A 22,663-nucleotide genomic window follows, 5' to 3' on the forward strand; every position below is an offset into this window, starting at 1 on the left:
TCCTTGGACTTACAGCTAAGTTACCTCTTAATTTTATTCCTTGCATACTATTTGAGAACTTAACTGCTGAATTGCTATTGTACACTTACAGCATCACTCTTAATTTAACTGGAGCTGACAGACACTGCAGTTTTCTAAATAACTCTGCACACTATTTCATACTGGGGAATCAATGTCTCCTTTCTCACTTCATAATATATATGCTGCTTTAAGAACAAGACTTTGAGCTTTAAGTTTCAAGCTTGAACTGAAGAGGATTTAACTATTTCAAAACTTGGTTTTGCAACTGCAAGTCTGGGCATCTTGCCAAATTCCTCTCTTACTCTGCAGCAGTTGCTCTCAATAAACACAGTTACAAAGTTGCAGCTACAAGACAACTGAAGCATTCTCTGTGACTTGTTAAAAGTATATCTCTTGAAAACCAAGCTTACTTCTTACAAGGATTAACCAACTCTCTCCTGCATTACATGTTTATTTAATGTAAGCTTAAAAAAGAATTTTTGTTCTCTCAAGTTCTTTAAATTAGAAGCATATTTTTCTTCTATCATTTTTTCATTATTTTTTCCATACTGTGCCAGTCTAACAGTATTGGAAATATTGTGCTTAGAAGGATTCATGTTGTGATAGCAGTAACAGCATTGAACCTCTAACTTAATATTAATTCACCACAGGTTTACTGGTCTATGCTCACCTAAATAGCCCAAAAACCCTGGTGATACAAAACAATAATTGATCTGCAGTTGCGTTCCACTTACATAGTTGAAATAGACTTTACATAATAACTAAGCCTTACAATGGAACCAGCAGATCTCCCAACAATTGTTTATAACCTTTCTAAACGAGTGGATGAACTTAACCAGGGTCTCAGGGATTTAAAAGTAGAGAATGAGACCCTTAGGAAGGTTATTCAAGATTCAGTTTCCAGCAAACCTGTTCCTGCACAGCCTGTTACTGAGCCAATGATTGCTCCGCCAGATTTTTTCCATGGTGACAGACGTCAGTATCGTCAATTCAGAAATGCTTGTGTACTAACATTTAGTCTGAAACCTGTCACATATCCTAATGACAGGACCAAGGTGTTGAGCATGATTACTTATCTACGTGGGGAACCCCGCATTTGGGCAGATACTTTGTTTAAGTCAAACAGCCCTCTTCTGTCCTCTTTACAGTCCTTCCTTGCTGTTATGGATGAGTTATATTCAGATTCCAACCTCCAACATACAGCGGATGATAAACTGAGGAAGTTAAAACAAGGCAACCGACCAGTCGAGACCTATATTACTGAATTTAAACAACAAGCTATTGATTCCCAATGGAATGCAGTTGCTCTTAAAAGTCAATTTAGATTAGGTCTGTCTGATCAGGTGAAAGATGAACTTGCTCGTATAGATATCCCAGACTCTTTGGATGCATTTATGAGATTGGTTATGCAGATTGATAGGAGATTAAGAGAAAGAAAGACGGAACGCCAGCACACAGAGCCCTCCTATAAAAGGCCTACTCACCCCATTCAAACAACTTCCACTGCTCATTCTTCTAGCAGTGCTCCAGAGGCTATGGAGATTGGCTTCATTCGAGGCCCCCTCACTTCTGAAGAAAGATTCAGACGTAAATCCAAGGGACTTTGCATGTATTGCGGTTCCGCTGCTCACTCTGTTCAGGATTGTCCATCTCTATGCAAGAACAAGAACCGTAAGTAATTTTCTAGTTTGAATTCTCTATTGGTATATGACAAACCCATTCACTGTATTCTACCCCTCTCTTTACAGTGGGACTGCAAACAGCTGAAGAAAGAGGCCATAATTGATACAGGCGCACAAGGAAACTACATGGATGCTTCTATTGCATTAACAAATAAAATACCACTCATAAAAAAATTGTCTCCTGTTTTTATTCGAGTAGTGGATGGGTCTGAAATTTCTTCAGGACCTATAATACAACATACCATCCCCATTCTGGTTACCACCTTTGACTCACATCAAGAATATATCACGTTTGATATTATCAGTTCTCCACTCTTCCCTATTGTCTTAGGTTTACAATGGCTTCGATTACATGAACCAACAATAACTTGGAGTTCTCTTGACATCAATGCCCCTCGGTTGCTCTCCCGCTTCCATAGACGCTATCCACATAGACCCAGGCATCAAGCCGAGGATCGGCTTCCTTGAAGGGGGGCTTATGTCAGGATTCCATTTCATGTTTTACTTCTCTCACTTCTCATCACATGGTTCTCTCACTTTCATGTTACTTAAGGCTCCACCTGTCAGCAAACAGGTGCTTAGTTATTTTCATTAGCAGGAGTAACAGCTTACACACAGTCTCTGAGCTGCATTGTTTTTCTCAAACCAACTGCTTTCACAAAGGACTGTTTGCTTGGATTACTCTGTACTATTTTCTACAAGGATTACATCCCCTGAAATATCCTGTTTGCATCCTTGGACTTACAGCTAAGTTACCTCTTAAGTTTATTCCTTGCATACTATTTGAGAACTTAACTGCTGAATTGCTATTGTACACTTACAGCATCACTCTTAATTTAACTGGAGCTGACAGGCACTGCAGTTTTCTAAATAACTCTGCACACTATTTCATACTGGGGAATCAATGTCTCCTTTCTCACTTCATAATATATATGCACTTCAAAATAAAAACTGTTACTTGGTTTTGCAACTGCAAGTCTGGGCATCTTGCCAAATTCCTCTCTTACTCTGCAGCAGTTGCTCTCAATAAACACAGTTACAAAGTTGCAGCTACAAGACAACTGAAGCATTCTCTGTGACTTGTTAAAAGTATATCTCTTGCAAACCAAGCTTACTTCTTACAAGGATTAACCAACTCTCTCCTGCATTACATGTTTATTTAATGTAAGCTTAAAAAAGAATTTTTGTTCTCTCAAGTTCTTTAAATTAGAAGCATATTTTTCTTCTATCATTTTTTCATTATTTTTTCCATACTGTGCCAGTCTAACAGTATTGGAAATATTGTGCTTAGAAGGATTCATGTTGTGATAGTACTAACAGCATTGAACCTCTAACTTAATATTAATTCACCACAGGTTTACTGGTCTATGCTCACCTAAATAGCCCAAAAACCCTGGTGATACAAAACAATAATTGATCTGCAGTTGCGTTCCACTTACATAGTTGAAATAGACTTTACAGAATGTGTTTTATTGAGGGCTATATGCCCAGTATTTATGCAGGTCTCCCACCTGGTTGACACTCCCTAGGTGGGGGATTGGAAGAGTATAGTACATTAGATAGAGGGAAGACGCCCTTTTACAGGATACAATAGTATTACATTACTTAACCCAATAAACACTTAAACACAAGAAACAATGGAGTCCTTCTTGGCACCTGGCAGTCTGGCTGGAGGTGATTAAACAAGGTGAACGCTTATCACCTAAACTTAATTACAGTAAACAATAGCTGATGCCAGGAAACCTGTATTCAGAAAATAGTTTCTCAAAACTGAACAAAGTTAACCCTTCCAGTACTGACAGAGGGGTTTGTCACATAACCCAATTAATGGTATGGGCTGGCATGTTCTATTGTGGTACAAAGTATCATCCAATGGGTCCTCTCTTGTGTATACTGAAGAAAAAAACTGGTTTAGTACCTCAGCCTTCTCCCTGTCACTGTTAATCATGCTACCCTCCCCGCATTTTAATGTACCTATATTGTCCTTCTTAGATTTTTTGCTATTTATGTACTTAAATAACCTTTTAGGGTTAGATTTAGAATCCTTAGCAATTAATTTTTCATTTTCAATTTTGGCTAATTTGATTGCTTTTTTGCATGCTTTGTTACATTCCTTATAAATATTGTATGTTGAGTCTGTACTATTTTCTTTGAATAATTTAAATGCCCTACGTTTTTTTCCTAATTTCTCTTAACACATTTTTATTTAGCCACAACGGCTTTGATTTTTTCTTTTTATTTTTATAACCATATGGTATTTGTTGATATGTATATTTATTTAACAAAGTTTTAAATGTTATCCATTTATCCTCTGTATTTTTTTAGAGAATACTTTGTCCCAACTTATATGATTTAATGATTTCCTTAAATCGTTGAATTTTGCTTTCTTGAAGTTAAAAGTGCCAGGACAAAAATGTGATCTACTTACTCCAATGTCCCTGTGGTCTCCAATACGTTGGACAGACGTCAAGACCACTAAGGGACAGGATACGTGAACACCTCCGATTCATAGAAAAACTTAACAAAGATAGTCCTTTATATAAACATTTTTCTGAGAAGCACCAAGGTGACATTAATACTGTAAAGTATATAGGGATTCAAAAGGTGCCAAGAAACTGGAGAGGGGGCAACCATGAGAAGAGGCTATTAACGGAGGAATCAAAATGGATTTTACATCTAGATTGCTTGCACCCAAGAGGCTTAAATAACAAAGAGGACCTGTCTCATCTCCTAAACCTCAACTAAAAAGAGAGTCATGACTAGGAAGGGATCTGTTTTATCTTACTAGCCCCTTATTACAAGTGACTTCTGAATTTGGATCCATATATATAAAAAAATCCTTTCACGTATCTCTTAACATATAAATATAAATAATAATAACTTAATAACGATTAGACTTGCCTGTAAGGACATAGAAACTCTGTCTACCCTGTTCCCTTTATGAGAAGCTGCCTTTTTATGTATTGATATAATCCTTTAGTTATATGATAATCCTAGAGGATATAAACACCAATTAATCTGTGGGAATTACAACAGGACTTATACTTCAATTATATATATATTTGAACTGCTATTTAATCTTCTATTTAGCTGCTTTTTAACAATCCTATTGGTAGTCCACACCTAAGACCTGTGTAGTAGAGCCAATAGAGACCCTAAAGTTGTAACCAATCTAGAATTACCTCATTTATGAAAGATAGAAGTATCAATTATGAGACTAGTTTTGCTTTGGATCTAACAAACAGTAATAATAATATGCAAGTGACGTCAGAAGATAGTTTTAATCATATATATATACTTTATTTTTATATATATTTTTATATATATTTTCTCTTCACCAGATTTGGATATCTAAGTTTAGTTTAGAGGAAATACTTATCCTCTATCCATTATGAGTATTGCAGTCAGAACCATATCAGCTACCAAACTAATAGAATCAACAAGTAGTCTAGACCATTTGCATATTGTATATAGAACAATACAAGCAATCCCTACCTTAAACAGATTTCCAAGGGACCTATGGGTCAGTTTCAAATACCGTAGCAATAAAAGAGAGATTTGAGTTGTAAATGTGTATCTCCGTTTACTCTATATGTTAAAAGCACAAGATTTGTTTGTTTTTTCTGTCTCTGCTTTTTTGACTTAAACAGTATGTTAACCTGAAGGAAATCACATGATCATAATAGGTCAGTCAGAAACACGATTTTCATTCCAGTATGCAATTTTAACCTTAAGTTGTACATTAAACACACTACACTCTGCCTGAAATTGTTAAGCTTTTGTCATATATAAAATATATTATACCCTGTTTGAAATCTCATTTAGCAGCTATGCGCTTCATACATAGAAACTAGAATCTCTCTGTTAAATAATGATCATAGCGAATGATTATTTATGAGGGAAGCAAGGACGTAAGAAATTTGCCGCTAGATTTGGAGTTTTGTCGGTAACGACCCGAAAAACTAACGCCGGCTTTTTTCTGGCCACACCATAAAAATAACTCTGGTATTGAGAGTCCACAAAAAGGCTGCGTTAGGCTCCAAAAAAGGAGCGTAGAGCATTTTTAACGCAGCTTCAACTCTCGATACCAGAGTTGCTTACGCAAGCGGCCAGCCTCAAAAACGTGCTCGTGCACGATTCTCCCATAGAAAACAATGGGGCTGTTTGAGCTGAAAAAAAACCTAACACCTGCAAAAAAGCCGCGTTCAGCTCCTAACGCAGCCCTATTGTTTGCTATGGGGAAACACTTCTACATCTGCACCTAACACCCTAACATGTACCCCGAGTCTAAACACCCCTAGCCTTACACTTATTAACCCCTAATCTGCCGCCCCAGCTATCGCTGACCCCTGCATATTATTATTAACCCCTAATCTGCCGCTCCGTAAACCGCCGCTACTTACATTATCCCTATGTACCCCTAATCTGCTGCCCTAACATCGCCGACCCCTATATTATATTTATTAACCCCTAATCTTCCCCCCACAACGTCGCCTCCACCTGCCTACACTTATTAACCCCTAATCTGCCGACCGGATCGCACCGCTACTATAATAAAGTTATTAACCCCTAATCCGCCTCACTAACCCTATCATAAATAGTATTAACCCCTAATCTGCCCTCCCTAACATCGCCGACACCTAACTTCAATTATTAACCCCTAATCTGCCGACCCAATCTCGCCGCTATTCTAATAAATGTATTAAACCCTAAAGCTAAGTCTAACCCTAACACTAACACCCCCCTAAATTAAATATAATTTAAATCTAACAAAATTAATTATCTCTTATTAAATAAATTATTCCTATTTAAAGCTAAATACTTACCTGTAAAATAAATCCTAATATAGCTACAATATAAATTATAATTATATTATAGCTATTTTAGGATTAATATTTATTTTACAGGTAACTTTGTATTTATTTTAACCAGGTACAATAGCTATTAAATAGTTAAGAACTATTTAATAGCTAAAATAGTTAAAATAATTACAAATTTACCTGTAAAAGAAATCCTAACCTAAGTTACAATTAAACCTAACACTATGCTATCAATAAATTAATTAAATAAACTACCTACAATTACCTACAATTAACCTAACACTACACTATCAATAAATAAATTAAATACAATTCCTACAAATAAATACAATTAAATAAACTAGCTAAAGTACAAAAAATAAAAAAGAAATAAGTTACAAAAAATAAAAAAATATTTACAAACATAAGAAAAATATTACAACAATTTTAAACTAATTACACCTACTCTAAGCCCCCTAATAAAATAACAAAGCCCCCCAAAATAAAAAAATGCCCTACCCTATTCTAAATAACTAAAGTTCAATCAGCGAATCAGATTGAGCTTGCATTCTATTGGCTGATCGGAACAGCCAATAGAATGCGAGCTCAATCTGATTGGCTGATTGGATCAGCCAATCGGATTGAACTTGATTCTGATTGGCTGATTCCATCAGCCAATCAGAATATTCTTACCTTAATTCCGATTGGCTGATAGAATCCTATCAGCCAATCGGAATTCGAGGGACGCCATCTTGGATGACGTCATTTAAAGGAACCGTCATTCGTCGTTCAGTCGTCGGCCAGGATGGATGTTCCGCGGTGGAGGTCTTCAGGATGCTGCCGCTTCGCTCCGGATGGATGCCGCTTGGATGAAGACTTCAATCGGATGGAAGACCTCTTCTGCCCCGCTTGGATGAAGACTTCAGCCGGATCATGGACCTCTTCAGCCCCCCGCTTGGGCTTGGATCAGGACATCGGAGGAGCTCTTCTGGACGGATCGGTGTGATACCCGGTGAGGTGAAGACAAGGTAGGATGATCTTCAGGGGCTTAGTGTTAGGTTTATTTAAGGGGGGTTTGGGTTAGATTAGGGGTATGTGGGTGGTGGGTTGTAATGTTGGGGGGCTTGGGTATTGTATGTTTTTTTTTACAGGCAAAAGAGCTGTATTTCTTGGGGCATGCCCCGCAAAGGGCCCTGTTCAGGGCTGGTAAGGTAAAAGAGCTTTGAACTTTAGTAATTTAGAATAGGGTAGGGCATTTTGTTATTTTGGGGGGCTTTGTTATTTTATTAGGGGGCTTAGAGTAGGTGTAATTAGTTTAAAATTGTTGTAATATTTTTCTTATGTTTGTAAATATTTTTTTATTTTTTTGTAACTTAGTTCTTTTTTATTTTTTGTACTTTAGCTAGTTTATTTAATTGTATTTATTTGTAGCAATTGTATTTAATTAATTTATTGATAGTGTAGTGTTAGGTTAATTGTAGGTAATTGTAGGTAGTTTATTTAATTAATTTATTGATAGTCTAGTGTTAGGTTTAATTGTAACTTAGGTTAGGATTTCTTTTACAGGTAAATTTGTAATTATTTTAACTATTTTAGCTATTAAATAGTTCTTAACTATTTAATAGCTATTGTACCTGGTTAAAATAAATACAAAGTTACCTGTAAAATAAATATAAATCCTAAAATAGCTATAATATAATTATAATTTATATTGTAGCTATATTAGGATTTATTTTACAGGTAAGTATTTAGCTTTAAATAGGAATAATTTATTTAATAAGAGTTAATTAATTTTGTTAGATTTAAATTATATTTAACTTAGGGGGGTGTTAGTGTTAGGGTTAGACTTAGCTTTAGGGGTTAATACATTTATTAGAATAGCGGTGAGCTCCGGTCGGCAGATTAGGGGTTAATAATTGAAGTTAGGTGTCGGCGATGTTAGGGAGGGCAGATTAGGGGTTAATACTATTTATTATAGGGTTAGTAAGGCGGATTAGGGGTTAATAACTTTATTATAGTAGCGCTCAGGTCCGCTCGGCAGATTAGGGGTTAATAAGTGTAGGCAGGTGGAGGCGACATTGAGGGGGGCAGATTAGGGGTTAATAAATATAATACAGGGGTCGGCGGTGTTAGGGGCAGCAGATTAGGGGTACATAAGGATAACGTAGGTGGCGGTCGGCAGATTAGGGGTTAAAAAATTTTTTTTGAGTGTCGGCGATGTGGGGGGGTCTCGGTTTAGGGGTACATAGCTAGTTTATGGGTGTTAGTGTACTTTAGAGTACAGTAGTTAAGAGCTTTATGAACCGGCGTTAGCCCAGAAAGCTCTTAACTACTGACTTTTTTCCTGCGGCTGGAGTTTTGTCGTTAGATGTCTAACGCTCACTTCAGAAACGACTCTAAATACCGGAGTTAGAAAGATCCCATTGAAAAGATAGGATACGCAATTTACGTAAGAGGATCTGCGGTATGGAAAAGTCGCGGCTGAAAAGTGAGCGTTAGACCCTATTTTGAGTGACTCCAAATACCGGCGGTAGCCTAAAACCAGCGTTAGGAGCCTCTAACGCTGGTTTTCACGGCTAACACCAAACTCCAAATCTAGGTCTTGGTCTGTTTGTTTTGTCAAGGCTTTTACAGCTTGTCTATAGTGCTAAGGAAGCACATTAAACACAGACAAGCAATCAGATTGCAGGAATTTAACACACCCCTAAATCAGCCAATAGCACATACATTCTGGCTTGAGCCCACAAATTAGAACCTATGAGAGCTGGGTATTACAGCATGGCCAATAGATACATAAATAATTAGACAAGAATACAATATAAGCAGTAGTAAATAATCACCTAATATGCATCATAAAGTTTCAGCATTTATTAAGTATAAATATAGAAACAGATGTTTTAAACGGACAATTTGTTTGACACATTTTTTTGACATTTCACAAAGTGTTTTAAACGATCATTTTTTTATAAACAAATCTACATAATTGGAGTTTTATTTTTGACAATGCTCATATTATTTTAGCTGATTCTGAAAAAACAAGCAGATTGCCTGGGTAACTAAAAGCTTTGCTATGCTCTCTCTAACCCGGGAGAAAAAGAAGATTGTTGTTTTCACGTCCTGTTCTACTACACAGGGGTTAATTTCACCTGTTATTCAGCAAGGTATATAACAGTCTAGGTCCTTACCTCAAACCAGTCTTGAGAAAGGTCAGTGGAGACCGAAACCGGTTGACTGGTAAGGAGTATTTTGTGATCACATTAAGAAGCCATCTGCACTATTGTTTGCCTTTCCTTTTTTGGCAGGTAAGGGACAACATTGCAAGTTGGAATTATTTGTTAACTACCGCCCAAGAAGATTTCTACATAATCAGCAGTTGGGATCCATATTGAGACAGACTATAGCAAGATTCTTATTATCCAATTTGAATATTTATTTGGACTTTTAAGCATTTTATGTTATATCATCCGTTTTTTAAACCACTGTTGTTATATGGTCTCTTTTAATTAACATCTCGAGGCTCTGTGAGCAAGTCCCTTATATCTAGCTCAGCAACTCTGAGCCCTTTAGATTTGTATTTTAGGGTATCAATTTAGAGCCTGTGGTCAATTTCAATCCAATCACAAAGTTTTGCCACTTTTCAGTGTTTATAACAGATATTTGTTCACATCACATCACAGTTTGCAAGCAGAAACACATTTGAACACACGTTAAAGTTGTGCTGTTGTTTTTATTTGGTTCTATTTATGCTTTATGTTTGCATTACAGGGAGTGCAGAATTATTAGGCAAATGAGTATTTTGACCACATCATCCTCTTTATGCATGTTGTCTTACTCCAAGCTGTATAGGCTCGAAAGCCTACTACCAATTAAGCATATTAGGTGATGTGCATCTCTGTAATGAGAAGGGGTGTGGTCTAATGACATCAACACCCTATATCAGGTGTGCATAATTATTAGGCAACTTCCTTTCCTTTGGCAAAATGGGTCAAAAGAAGGACTTGACAGGCTCAGAAAAGTCAAAAATAGTGAGATATCTTGCAGAGGGATACAGCACTCTTAAAATTGCAAAGCTTCTGAAGCGTGATCATCGAACAATCAAGCGTTTCATTCAAAATAGTCAACAGGGTCGCAAGAAGCGTGTGGAAAAACCAAGGCGCAAAATAACTGCCCATGAACTGAGAAAAGTCAAGCGTGCAGCTGCCAAGATGCCACTTGCCACCAGTTTGGCCATATTTCAGAGCTGCAACATCACTGGAGTGCCCAAAAGCACAAGGTGTGCAATACTCAGAGACATGGCCAAGGTAAGAAAGGCTGAAAGACGACCACCACTGAACAAGACACACAAGCTGAAACGTCAAGACTGGGCCAAGAAATATCTCAAGACTGATTTTTCTAAGGTTTTATGGACTGATGAAATGAGAGTGAGTCTTGATGGGCCAGATGGATGGGCCCGTGGCTGGATTGGTAAAGGGCAGAGAGCTCCAGTCCGACTCAGACGCCAGCAAGGTGGAGGTGGAGTACTGGTTTGGGCTGGTATCATCAAAGATGAGCTTGTGGGGCCTTTTCGGGTTGAGGATGGAGTCAAGCTCAACTCCCAGTCCTACTGCCAGTTTCTGGAAGACACCTTCTTCAAGCAGTGGTACAGGAAAAAGTCTGCATCCTTCAAGAAAAACATGATTTTCATGCAGGACAATACTCCATCACACGCGTCCAAGTACTCCACAGTGTGGCTGGCAAGAAAGGGTATAAAAGAAGAAAATCTAATGACATGGCCTCCTTGTTCACCTGATCTGAACCCCATTGAGAACCTGTGGTCCATCATCAAATGTGAGATTTACAAGGAGGGAAAACAGTACACCTCTCTGAACAGTGTCTGGGAGGCTGTGGTTGCTGCTGCACGCAATGTTGATGGTGAACAGATCAAAACACTGACAGAATCCATGGATGGCAGGCTTTTGAGTGTCCTTGCAAAGAAAGGTGGCTATATTGGTCACTGATTTGTTTTTGTTTTGTTTTTGAATGTCAGAAATGTATATTTGTGAATGTTGAGATGTTATATTGGTTTCACTGGTAAAAATAAATAATTGAAATAGGTATATATTTGTTTTTTGTTAAGTTGCCTAATAATTATGCACTGTAATAGTTACCTGCACACACAGATATCCCCCTAAAATAGCTATAACTAAAAACAAACTAAAAACTACTTCCAAAACTATTCAGCTTTGATATTAATGAGTTTTTTGGGTTCATTGAGAACATGGTTGTTGTTCAATAATAAAATTAATCCTCAAAAATACAACTTGCCTAATAATTCTGCACTCCCTGTAGTTGATTTGTCAAAAATTCCCTTGTATATCATTTTATTTTGAATTCATTGTTTATTTTGAAAATAAGGTTCACACACCCCTGCAATATTTTTCTCACTTTTTTTTCACTTGTTAAGATTTACACTTTTTGGATAAACACATAGGCACAACCTCAGGTTTTATATTTTGAATTCAGGTTCTAGACATTCCTGTAACATTTTTTGTCCACCTGTTAGGATTTACATAATTTTGGATAAACACATAGGCAAAACCCCAATTCTGAGCCACTTACATTTCACACCCACCGGTTTCAAGCAACCTGGAATCTATCCACCTGTGCATTGTAACCAGGGGCGTATTTAGGTTTTGTGCTGCCCTAGGCACTCAAAATTCTGCTGCCCCCCTCCACCCCACCCCAGGTTTAAGGCCTTTTTTTAGACATAATATTTTTGGGGCAGGGTGTAAAAAATTAAAACAATGTCTTTTTAAGTAGATGTTCACCAGGGCTTGCATTCACTCTGGTCACACACACACACACACACACATTATATATATATATATATATATATATATATATATATATATATATATATATATATATATATATATAAAGACATTATTTTGCAAGTCAGATGATTAAAGTGTTTATATCAGAAAAAAATATCCTTCACTGTATGATAGTTTGTCAGTAGGTAGTTGTTTAACCTTAAACATCTTCTTTGGTGATTGACAGTTATTTAGGCAAAATATCTGCTTGGATAAATATGTAATGAATATACAAACTGGCCTTTAAAAGTACCTAAAAAATACAACAGTAGTTATGATAGGTTTAGGAATTGTATCCTAGGGGATAAAGTCACATGATACAATCATAATAAAGTATATACTTGTATTGTTTCTGAATGTATTAAATGCATACAACATATTTTCAGTTGTGTTTTAAGTCACATAGTTGTATAGATTCAGCAATAAATACTTATTCTTTGCATGTATGACAGATAGACAAACAGTAAATGTACAAGTATTTAGTGACTAATCCGTTTAAGTATTTTAATGCCTAATGAAGATGTATTGAAGGGAGAAAGGCATATTCTGTTTCACAGTGGTCACGTTGTAGTACACACTGCACTGTGTAGTCTGTGTGAGTCTCAATCACGCGGTGGAGCCAGGAAGAATACCGCATTCCCTCTCAGTCCAGGCCAGGCTGCGCAAGTGAGCTCCGCCTCCACTGTCACCACATCATGCGCACCCACATACAATCCCAGAGGATAGCAATAGCCGGGCCAGCCATTTAAGTCATTAGTAATTGGTTGATTTAGCCACCCGGCCCTGAGTTCAGTAGAGTGGCCCTAGGGACTCAAAATTCTGCTGCCCCTTAAAAATCTGCTGCCCTAGGCACCGGCCTTGTTGGCCTATGCCTTAATACGTCCCTGATTGTAACCCATTGTTTTTATAAATAGAGTGTGCATAAGCGCTCCTAGCATTCACATATTAGAATTTAAGTTTTATGCGATAGACATTATTTGTTAGATTTTTTGTTGTTATTAATTGTTTTACAATATATATATTTTAAAGTGTAACATGGATCCATGACTAATTGTTGTATAATTTTAAATGTACCAACTTTTTTATCTTATGTATTAAATCATATTATTTCAACCTACTGTTACCTTTGGTATTTGACTATCTGCCCATAGACCCTGCCTACGTTGTTTGGCGCTCTAATATCCAATCTTAAAAATGTTTATATATGCACAGTATATATCAGTAATTAAGTGCTGCATTACATAAGGTCTGCACACACAATAAATGTTTATATGTGCACAGTATATATCAGTAATTAAGTGCTACATTACATAAGGTCTGCACACACAATAAATGTTTATATATGCACAGTATATATCAGTAATTAAGTGCTGCATTATATAAGGTCTGCGCACACAATAAATGTTTTTATATGCACAGTATATATCAGTAATTAAGTGCTGCATTACATAAGGTCTGCACACACAATAAATGTTTATATATGCACAGTATATATCAGTAATTAAGTGTTGCATTACATAAGGTCTGCACACACAATAAATGTTTATATATGCACAGTATATATCAGTAATTAAGTGTTGCATTACATAAGGTCTGCACACACAATACATGTTTATATATACACAGTATATATCAGTAATTAAGTGCTACATTACATAAGGTCTGTGCACACAATAAATGTTTATATATGCACAGTATATATCAGTAATTAAGTGCCACATTACATAAGGTCTGCACACACAATAAATGTTTATATATGCACAGTATATATCAGTAATTAAGTGCTGCATTATATAAGGTCTGCGCACACAATAAATGTTTTTATATGCACAGTATATATCAGTAATTAAGTGCTGCATTACATAAGGTCTGCACACACAATAAATGTTTATATATGCACAGTATATATCAGTAATTAAGTGTTGCATTACATAAGGTCTGCACACACAATAAATGTTTAAATATGCACAGTATATATCAGTAATTAAGTGTTGCATTACATAAGGTCTGCACACACAATACATGTTTATATATACACAGTATATATCAGTAATTAAGTGCTACATTACATAAGGTCTGTGCACACAATATAAATGTTTATATATGCACAGTATATATCAGTAATTAAGTGCCACATTACATAAGGTCTGCACATACAATAAATATTTATATATGCACAGTATATATCAGTAATTAAGTGCTGCATTACATAAGGTCTGCACACACAATAAATGTTAATATATGCACAGTATATATCAGTAATTAAGTGCCGCATTACATAAGGTCTGCACATACAGTAAATGTTTATATATGCACAGTATATATCAGTAATTAAGTGCTGCATTACATAAGGTCTGCACATACAGTAAATGTTTATATATGCACAGTATATATCAGTAATTAAGTGCTACATTACATAAGGTCTGCACACACAATAAATATTTATATATGCACAGTATATATCAGTAATTAAGTGCCGCATTACATAAGGTCTGCACACACAATAAATGTTTATATATGCACAGTATATATTAGTAATTATATGTCACATTACATAAGGTCTGCACACACAATAAATGTTTATATATGCACAGTATATATCAGTAATTATATGTCACATTACATAAGGTCTGCACACACAATAAATGTTTATATATGCACAGTATATATCAGTAATTAAGTGCCGCATTACATAAGGTCTGCACATACAGTAAATGTTTATATATGCACAGTATATATCAGTAATTAAGTTAAGCATTACATAAGGTCTGTACACACAATAAATATTTATATATGCACAGTATATATCAGTAATTAAGTGCTGCATTACATAAGGTCTGCACACACAATAAATGTTTATATATGCACAGTATATATCAGTAATTAAGTGCTACATTACATAAGGTCTGCACACACAATAAATGTTTATATATGCACAGTATATATCAGTAATTAAGTGCTGCATTACATAAGGTCTGTACACACAATAAATATTTATATGTGCACAGTATATATCAGTAATTAAGTGCTGCATTACATAAGGTCTGCATACACAATAAATATTTATATATGCACAGTATATATCAGTAATTAAGTGCTGCATTACATAAGGTCTGCATACACAATAAATATTTATATGTGCACAGTATATATCAGTAATTAAGTGCTGCATTACATAAGGTCTGCATACACAATAAATATTTATATATGCACAGTATATATCAGTAATTAAGTGCTGCATTACATAAGGTCTGCATACACAATAAATATTTATATATGCACAGTATATATCAGTAATTAAGTTAAGCATTACATAAGGTCTGTACACACAATAAATATTTATATGTGCACAGTATATATCAGTAATTAAGTGCTGCATTACAAACGGTCTGCACACACAATAAATGTTTATATATGCACAGTATATATCAGTAATCTAGTGCATAATTACATAAGGTCTGCACACACAATAAATATTTATATATGCACAGTATATATCAGTAATTAAGTGCTACATTACATAAGGTCTGCACACACAAATGTTTATATATGCACAGTAGTAGTAAGAGTATGGAGGTTATGTCAAACACCTTTTTGACAGGCACCACGCCCCTTTTTCACACCTTTGACGAGTTGACACGCCCCTTTCTCCACCCTTAATCCCGCCCCTTTGTAATATCAATTTGATATAAAATTGATATAAAAAGGTGATTTTGATATAAAATTGATATAAAACAAAAAGTCATTTTATATTAAATTGATATAAAACTGATATAAAATTAATATAAAAAAGTCATTTTATATTAAATTGATATAAAATTGATATAAAAAAGGTGATTTTGATACAACTGAATTGATATGTATATTTATTAGGATTAAAAGGTTAAAGAATTGTATTATTTATATTTTGATTTATAAAAGATAAATGTTATTTAATTCTAAAAGTTGTAAATTACACTTTGATATTGTATTCTATTAAGCTTAAGATTTCTCTATAATGTTCAACAGGTTTAATAAGACATGTCGGACTTGTCTTTTGCCAGAAATGCTACACGGCATGTTAGGACATGTCTTTTACTCAAAACAGACTAATAATATCTCTAGACCTTTGTATTCTTTGAGAAGGGATGTGGATTGTCTAAATGCTGATTCTTTTTTAAGAAATGTTGCGGGGTTGTTACAGAGTAATGCCGAGTGTATCGGTAATGGCTGTTTAAGGCTTGTTGTCATTATTATTAGAAATAGAGCAGGCGGTATTTTCAGACGTAGAAAGTTCCGTTCCATTACCTATAGCACCATCTTAAATACAAAAAGACAATTTTTGTTTAATTTTAACAACTATGATAATAATTTGTGTCTGGCAGCCAGTCTCAAAGCTCTTTTAGAGGACAAAAGTGTCGCTACTGACGCCGTACTAATCGAACAAGCCAGGGAGATGCACAAAATACTACACATACCGGATGATAGACTTGTTACTTTTAGTGATATTCACGCTTTTGAAAAACATTTGAATGTTACAATAAAAATACTTTATCACAATCAGGGTTCCTGGCAGTATTTTTGTACAAGTGAGCACTGTGCGGATAAAGTATTATTTATTCTGTACCATGATAAACATTACTACGGTATTAAAAACATCATTTATCGGGAATGATTTCTTCTGTCAGTATTGTCACTCTGTTTTTCATCACAAGAACAAACACACATGCAGATACTTTTGTAGGGCTTGTCACAGAAAGAAATGTGTCAACGTTACATCTGAAATAGATCGCTGTTCCAGTTGTCGTGTTTTTGTTCGTTCGCAGATGTGTTTGACTTTGCACGTTGAATTAGCAAAAGATGGTAAAGTAGATTGTGTTGCCAAAGAATATTGTGAGAAATGTTGTGGCTATGTTAGGAAAGACGGTCACAAATGTGTCCCACCAACCTGTGAAGTTTGCCGATGTAAGATTGATGAGCTTGACACCCACCTGTGTTACATGCGGCCTTACAAACCCCCAACATCAAACACTACATACATAGTTTACGATTTTGAATGCACGCAAGAAACAGGTGTACACAAACCAAATGATGTTTACGCTAGTTCGATAGATGGTGCATTAGCGTGGGAGTTTCAAGGCGTTGATTGTGTGCAAGATTTTGTCAGACATTTCATTAGAAGCAAATTTGCTAAACACACGTTTATAGCGCATAACGGCGGCAGGTATGATTCTTATTTTGTGGTGCAACAGCTGGTAAAAGAGAGAGTAGATGTCAAGTTGTTGGCTCAAGGCGGTAAACTGTTATGCGTCACAGTGTCTGACTTACACATACGTTTTATAGATTCTCTAAATTTTTTGCCGATGAAACTGAGCAAGCTACCAAAAGCCTTAGGTTTTAAAGAATCTAAAGGCTATTTTCCTCATTTTTTTAACACAGTTGAGAATCAGAACTATACAGGCTCTATGCCCGATGTAGATCAATACGGTGTTGAATACATAATGCCTGAAGAGAAATCAGATTTTGGAGAGATGATAATTTTTCATTGATAGGTTTTATTAAATCGCTTATATCTTTATAATAACCGGCTTTTATGGCTAACGGCGTAGTGAATTTGTTTGGTGCCGTAACAATTATTCTAGAATCAGCGGCATCTATGGTGTCCCACGTATGGGGATATTGTATCTCCGTCAGAGCTACTTCCCATTCTCCTTTTAATATAACGGGTTTAGCTAACTTTGTTGTAAAACTAGATATCTGGTTTTTAGGAAAAATGTTGTACGAAGCGTTGCTAGGCAGCGTTAAGTAAAATGGTGATGCTTCCATTGTTCTATATATCGGTTAACTGACTTTTGAGTATCCAGCTGTTAAATTTATCCAGATAGCCCTTCTATTTAACATAAACGTACTGCTTTCTCCTAAAACTTTTCTGTTTTAAGATTTTTTCTATTTTGTAAATGCGGTTTTTATCTTGTGTCACTTTTTGAAGTTCTTCGGGGTAAAAGCTACCTTCGATCGTCTCATCAGCTAAATCTTTCAGTTTGTAAAGAGGTTTAAATCCTCTTGTATTCACACCTTCGATTATAAATATTTCATCAGGGAAATTTTGCTCATAACCTTTTGTGAACGTGCCCTTATGTTTCGAAATCCTGACGTGGTCACCAATTTTTAAAACAGGTTTAACCTTTTTAGTTTTTGGTGAGGAACCGTAAATATTTTTCCAGACGACGAGTGAGTTTTCTTGCGTCACTTCTACCGGTTTACAGCGTATGGTCCTGTGGTATGTATTATTATAACTATGAATTAATTTGTTCAATATGTTTATATATCTGTGTGTGTTGTGATGTGTAAAATAGCGCCACATTCTAGTCTTTAAAGTACGGTTAAATCGTTCTACGATTGCTGCTTTAACACAGTTGTTTGCAACAAAATGTTGAATTTTAAACTTTTTCAATAACTTCTGTACGGTTCCATTTAAAAATTCTTTGCCTTTGTCAGTCTGTATTTTCATAGGTACACGCCCATCTTTGAATATTGTTTCAAATCCCTTTGCGATACTTGGTCCAGTTTTATTATATAATCCAACACCCCAAGCGTATTTAGAAAAACAATCTATAACGGTTAGAATATACTTTATACCGTCATTATATTTATGGTAGTCTATCATAGATACCAGGTCAGCTTGCCATTGTATATCTAAAGAAGGGGCATATATTTTATTTCTTTCAAAATTACGTCTGACCGGTTTATGTAGCGTATAAACATCTTGCTGATTTAAAAATTTAACAATTTTTTTTCTGTTGAATCCATATTTTTTAGATTCTTTGTACAGACTTTCAACACCGCCTAATGACCCGGGGTTTGTGGGGTTATGATATAATTCTCTTAATACAAGTCCACGATCGCCGTTAACAGACTCCATTCTTTAAGCAGTATACAGCGAATTTTTATAAAACATTGATTTATATACTTTTTTATTAAAAATATGTGTGAGAGATATTATTATGCTGTTTCGAGTAAAAGACAATGACTTTTTTATTAAAAATACGTGTGAGAGATATTATTAGTCTGTTTTGAGTAAAAGACATGTCCTAACATGCCGTGTAGCATTTCTGGCAAAAGACAAGTGCTGACATGTCTTATTAAACCTGTTGAACATTATAGAGAAATCTTAAGCTTAATAGAATACAATATCAAAGTGTTATTTACAACTTTTAGAATTAAATAACATTTATCTTTTATAAATCAAAATATCAATAATACAATTCTTTAACCTTTTAATCCTAATAAATATACATATCAATTCAGTTGTATCAAAATCACCTTTTTTTATATCAATTTTATATCAATTTAATATAAAATGACTTTTTTATATTAATTTTATATCAGTTTTATATCAATTTTATATCAATTTAATATAAAATGACTTTTTTTTTATATAAATTTTATATCAATTTTATATCAAAATCACCTTTTTATATCAATTTTATATCAAATTGATATTACAAAGGGGCGGGATTAAGGGTGGAGAAAGGGGCGTGTCAATCTATCAAAGGTGTGAAAAAGGGGCGTGGTACCTGTCAAAAAGGTGTTTGACATCTACTCACAGTATATATCAGTAAGTAAGCGCCACATTACAAAAGGTCTGCACACACAATAAATGTCTATATATGTACAGTATATATCAGTAATTAAGCGCCACATTACAAAAGGTCTGCACACACAATAAATGTTTATATATGCACAGTATATATCAGTAATTAAGTGCTACATTATATAAGGTCTGCACACACAATAAATGTTTATATATGCACAGTATATATCAGTAATTAAGTTCTGCATTACATAAGGTCTGCACACACAATAAATGTTTATATATGCACAGTATATATCAGTAATTATATGTCACATTACATAAGGTCTGCACACACAATAAATGTTTATATTTGCACAGTATATATCAGTAATTAAGTGCTGCATTAGGTAAAGTCTGCACATACAATTAATGTTTATATATGCACAGTATATAACAATAATTAAGTGCAGCATTACATAAGGTCTGCACACACAATAAATGTTTATATATGCATAGTATATATCAGTAATTAAGTGCTGCATTACATAAGGTCTGCACACACAATACATGTTTATATATGCACAGTATATATCAGTAATTAAGTGCTGCATTACATAAGGTCTGCACACACAATACATGTTTATATAAGCATAGTATATATCAGTAATTAAGTGCTGCATTGCATAAGGTCTGCACACACAATAAATGTTTATATATGCACAGTATATATCAGTAATTAAGTGCTACATTACATAAGGTCTGCACACACAATAATGTTTATATATGCACAGTATATATCAGTAATTAAGTGCTGCATTACATAAGGTCTGCATACGCAATAAATGTTTATATTTGCACAGTATATATCAGTAATTAAGTGCTGCATTACATAAGGTCTGCACACACAATAATGTTTATATATGCACAGTATATATCAGTAATTAAGTGCTGCATTACATAAGGTCTGTACACACAATAAATGTTTATATTTGCACAGTATATATCAGTAATTAAGTGCTGCATTACATAAGGTCTGCACATACAATAAATATTTATATATGCACAGTATATATCAGTAATTAAGTGCTGCATTACAAAAGGTCTGCGCACACAATAAATGTTTATAAATGCACAGTATATATCAGTAATTAAGTGCTACATTACAAAGGTCTGCACACACAATAAATGTTTATATATGCACAGTATATATCAGTAATTAAGTGCTGCATTACATAAGGTCTGCACACACAATAAATGTTTATGTATGCACAATATATATCAGTAATTAAGTGCTGCATTACAAAAGGTCTGCACACACAATAAATGTCTATATATGTACAGTATATATCAGTGATTAAGCACCACATTACATAAGGTCTGCACACACAATAAATGTTTATATATGCACAGATAACTTGTTTGTCCTTCTCTCTAGGTCGCATCAATGACATACTTATAGCTGAGCGTCCTGCTCTCAACGCTCTCTCGCGAATCAGTGGCATAGCAACACAAGCCAGGGAGGTGACCCAGAGAGCAAAAGCCACTGGTTGGATGGGTCAAGTCACAGGGACAAGGAAAACCACACCAGGATTTCGTCTAGCAGAGAAATATGCGCTGCTTGTCGGTGGAGCTGGGACGCATCGATACGGCATTAGTGATTTGCTCATGTTAAAAGACAACCATGTGTGGGCGATGGGAGGAGTCTCACAGGTAACTACGCACAAGGTGGCAACAGATAGCACAGTGGGTGGGAACTAGGGAGCATAGTACATGGTAATTTGTAAGCATTATGCAGCCAAGTGTGGCACATGGCATCTTGTGACTGTGATGGGGTAAGTACAGCAGATTGCAACATGTGACTGATGGGGTAAGTACAGCAGATGGCATCATGTTATTGTGATGGGGTAAGTACAGCAGATGGCAACATGTGACTGATGGGGTAAGTACAGCAGATAGCATCATGTGGCTGTGATGGGGTAAGTACAGCAGATGGCATCATGTAAATGTGATGGGGTAAGTACAGCAGATGGCATCATGTGACTGGGGTAGGTACAGCAGATGGCATCATGTGACTGTGATGGGGTAAGTACAGCAGATGGCATCATGTGACTGTGATGGGGTAGGTACAGCAGATGGCATCATGTGACTGGGGTAGGTACAACAGATGGCATCATGTGACTGGGGTAAATACAGCAGATGGCATCATGTGACTGGGGTAGGTACAGCAGATGGCATGTGACTGGGGTAGGTAAAGCAGATGGCATCATGTAACTGTGATGGGGTAAGTACAGCAGATGGCATCATGTGACTGTGATTGGATAAGTACAGCAGATGGCATCATGTGACTGTGATGGGGTAAGTACAGCAGATGGCATCATGTGACTGTGATGGGATAGGTACAGCAGATGGCATCATGTGACTGTGATGGGATAGGTACAGCAGATGGCATCATGTGACTGTGATGGGATAGGTACAGCAGATGGCATCATGTGACTGTGATGGGATAGGTACAGCAGATGGCATCATGTGACTGTGATGGGATAGGTACAGCAGATGGCATCATGTGACTGTGATGGGGTAAGTACAGCAGATGGCATCATGTGACTGTGATGGGGTAAGTACAGCAGATGGCATCATGTGACTGTGATGGGGTAAGTACAGCAGATGGCATCATGTGACTGTGATGGGGTAGGTACAGCAGATGGCATCATGTGACTGTGATGGGGTAGGTACAGCAGATGGCATCATGTGACT

The 22,663-nt window shown here is 35.7% G+C and overlaps 1 protein-coding gene across 2 annotated transcripts in view; it reads left to right on the forward strand.

The window, feature by feature from the left end:
* The window catches only part of QPRT (quinolinate phosphoribosyltransferase), a 137,580-nt gene that overhangs the window by 63,044 nt on the left and 51,873 nt on the right, over positions 1 to 22,663 (forward strand). For both annotated transcript variants that reach the window (XM_053695292.1, XM_053695291.1), the window contains exon 3: positions 21,345 to 21,619. In XM_053695292.1, coding sequence (XP_053551267.1) covers positions 21,345 to 21,619 — 275 coding nt within the window. The remainder of the gene's footprint in view (positions 1 to 21,344; positions 21,620 to 22,663) is intronic.

The sequence above is a fragment of the Bombina bombina genome, chromosome 11 (genome assembly GCF_027579735.1).
Source record: "Bombina bombina isolate aBomBom1 chromosome 11, aBomBom1.pri, whole genome shotgun sequence".
NCBI classification, from domain to species: Eukaryota; Metazoa; Chordata; class Amphibia; order Anura; family Bombinatoridae; genus Bombina; species Bombina bombina.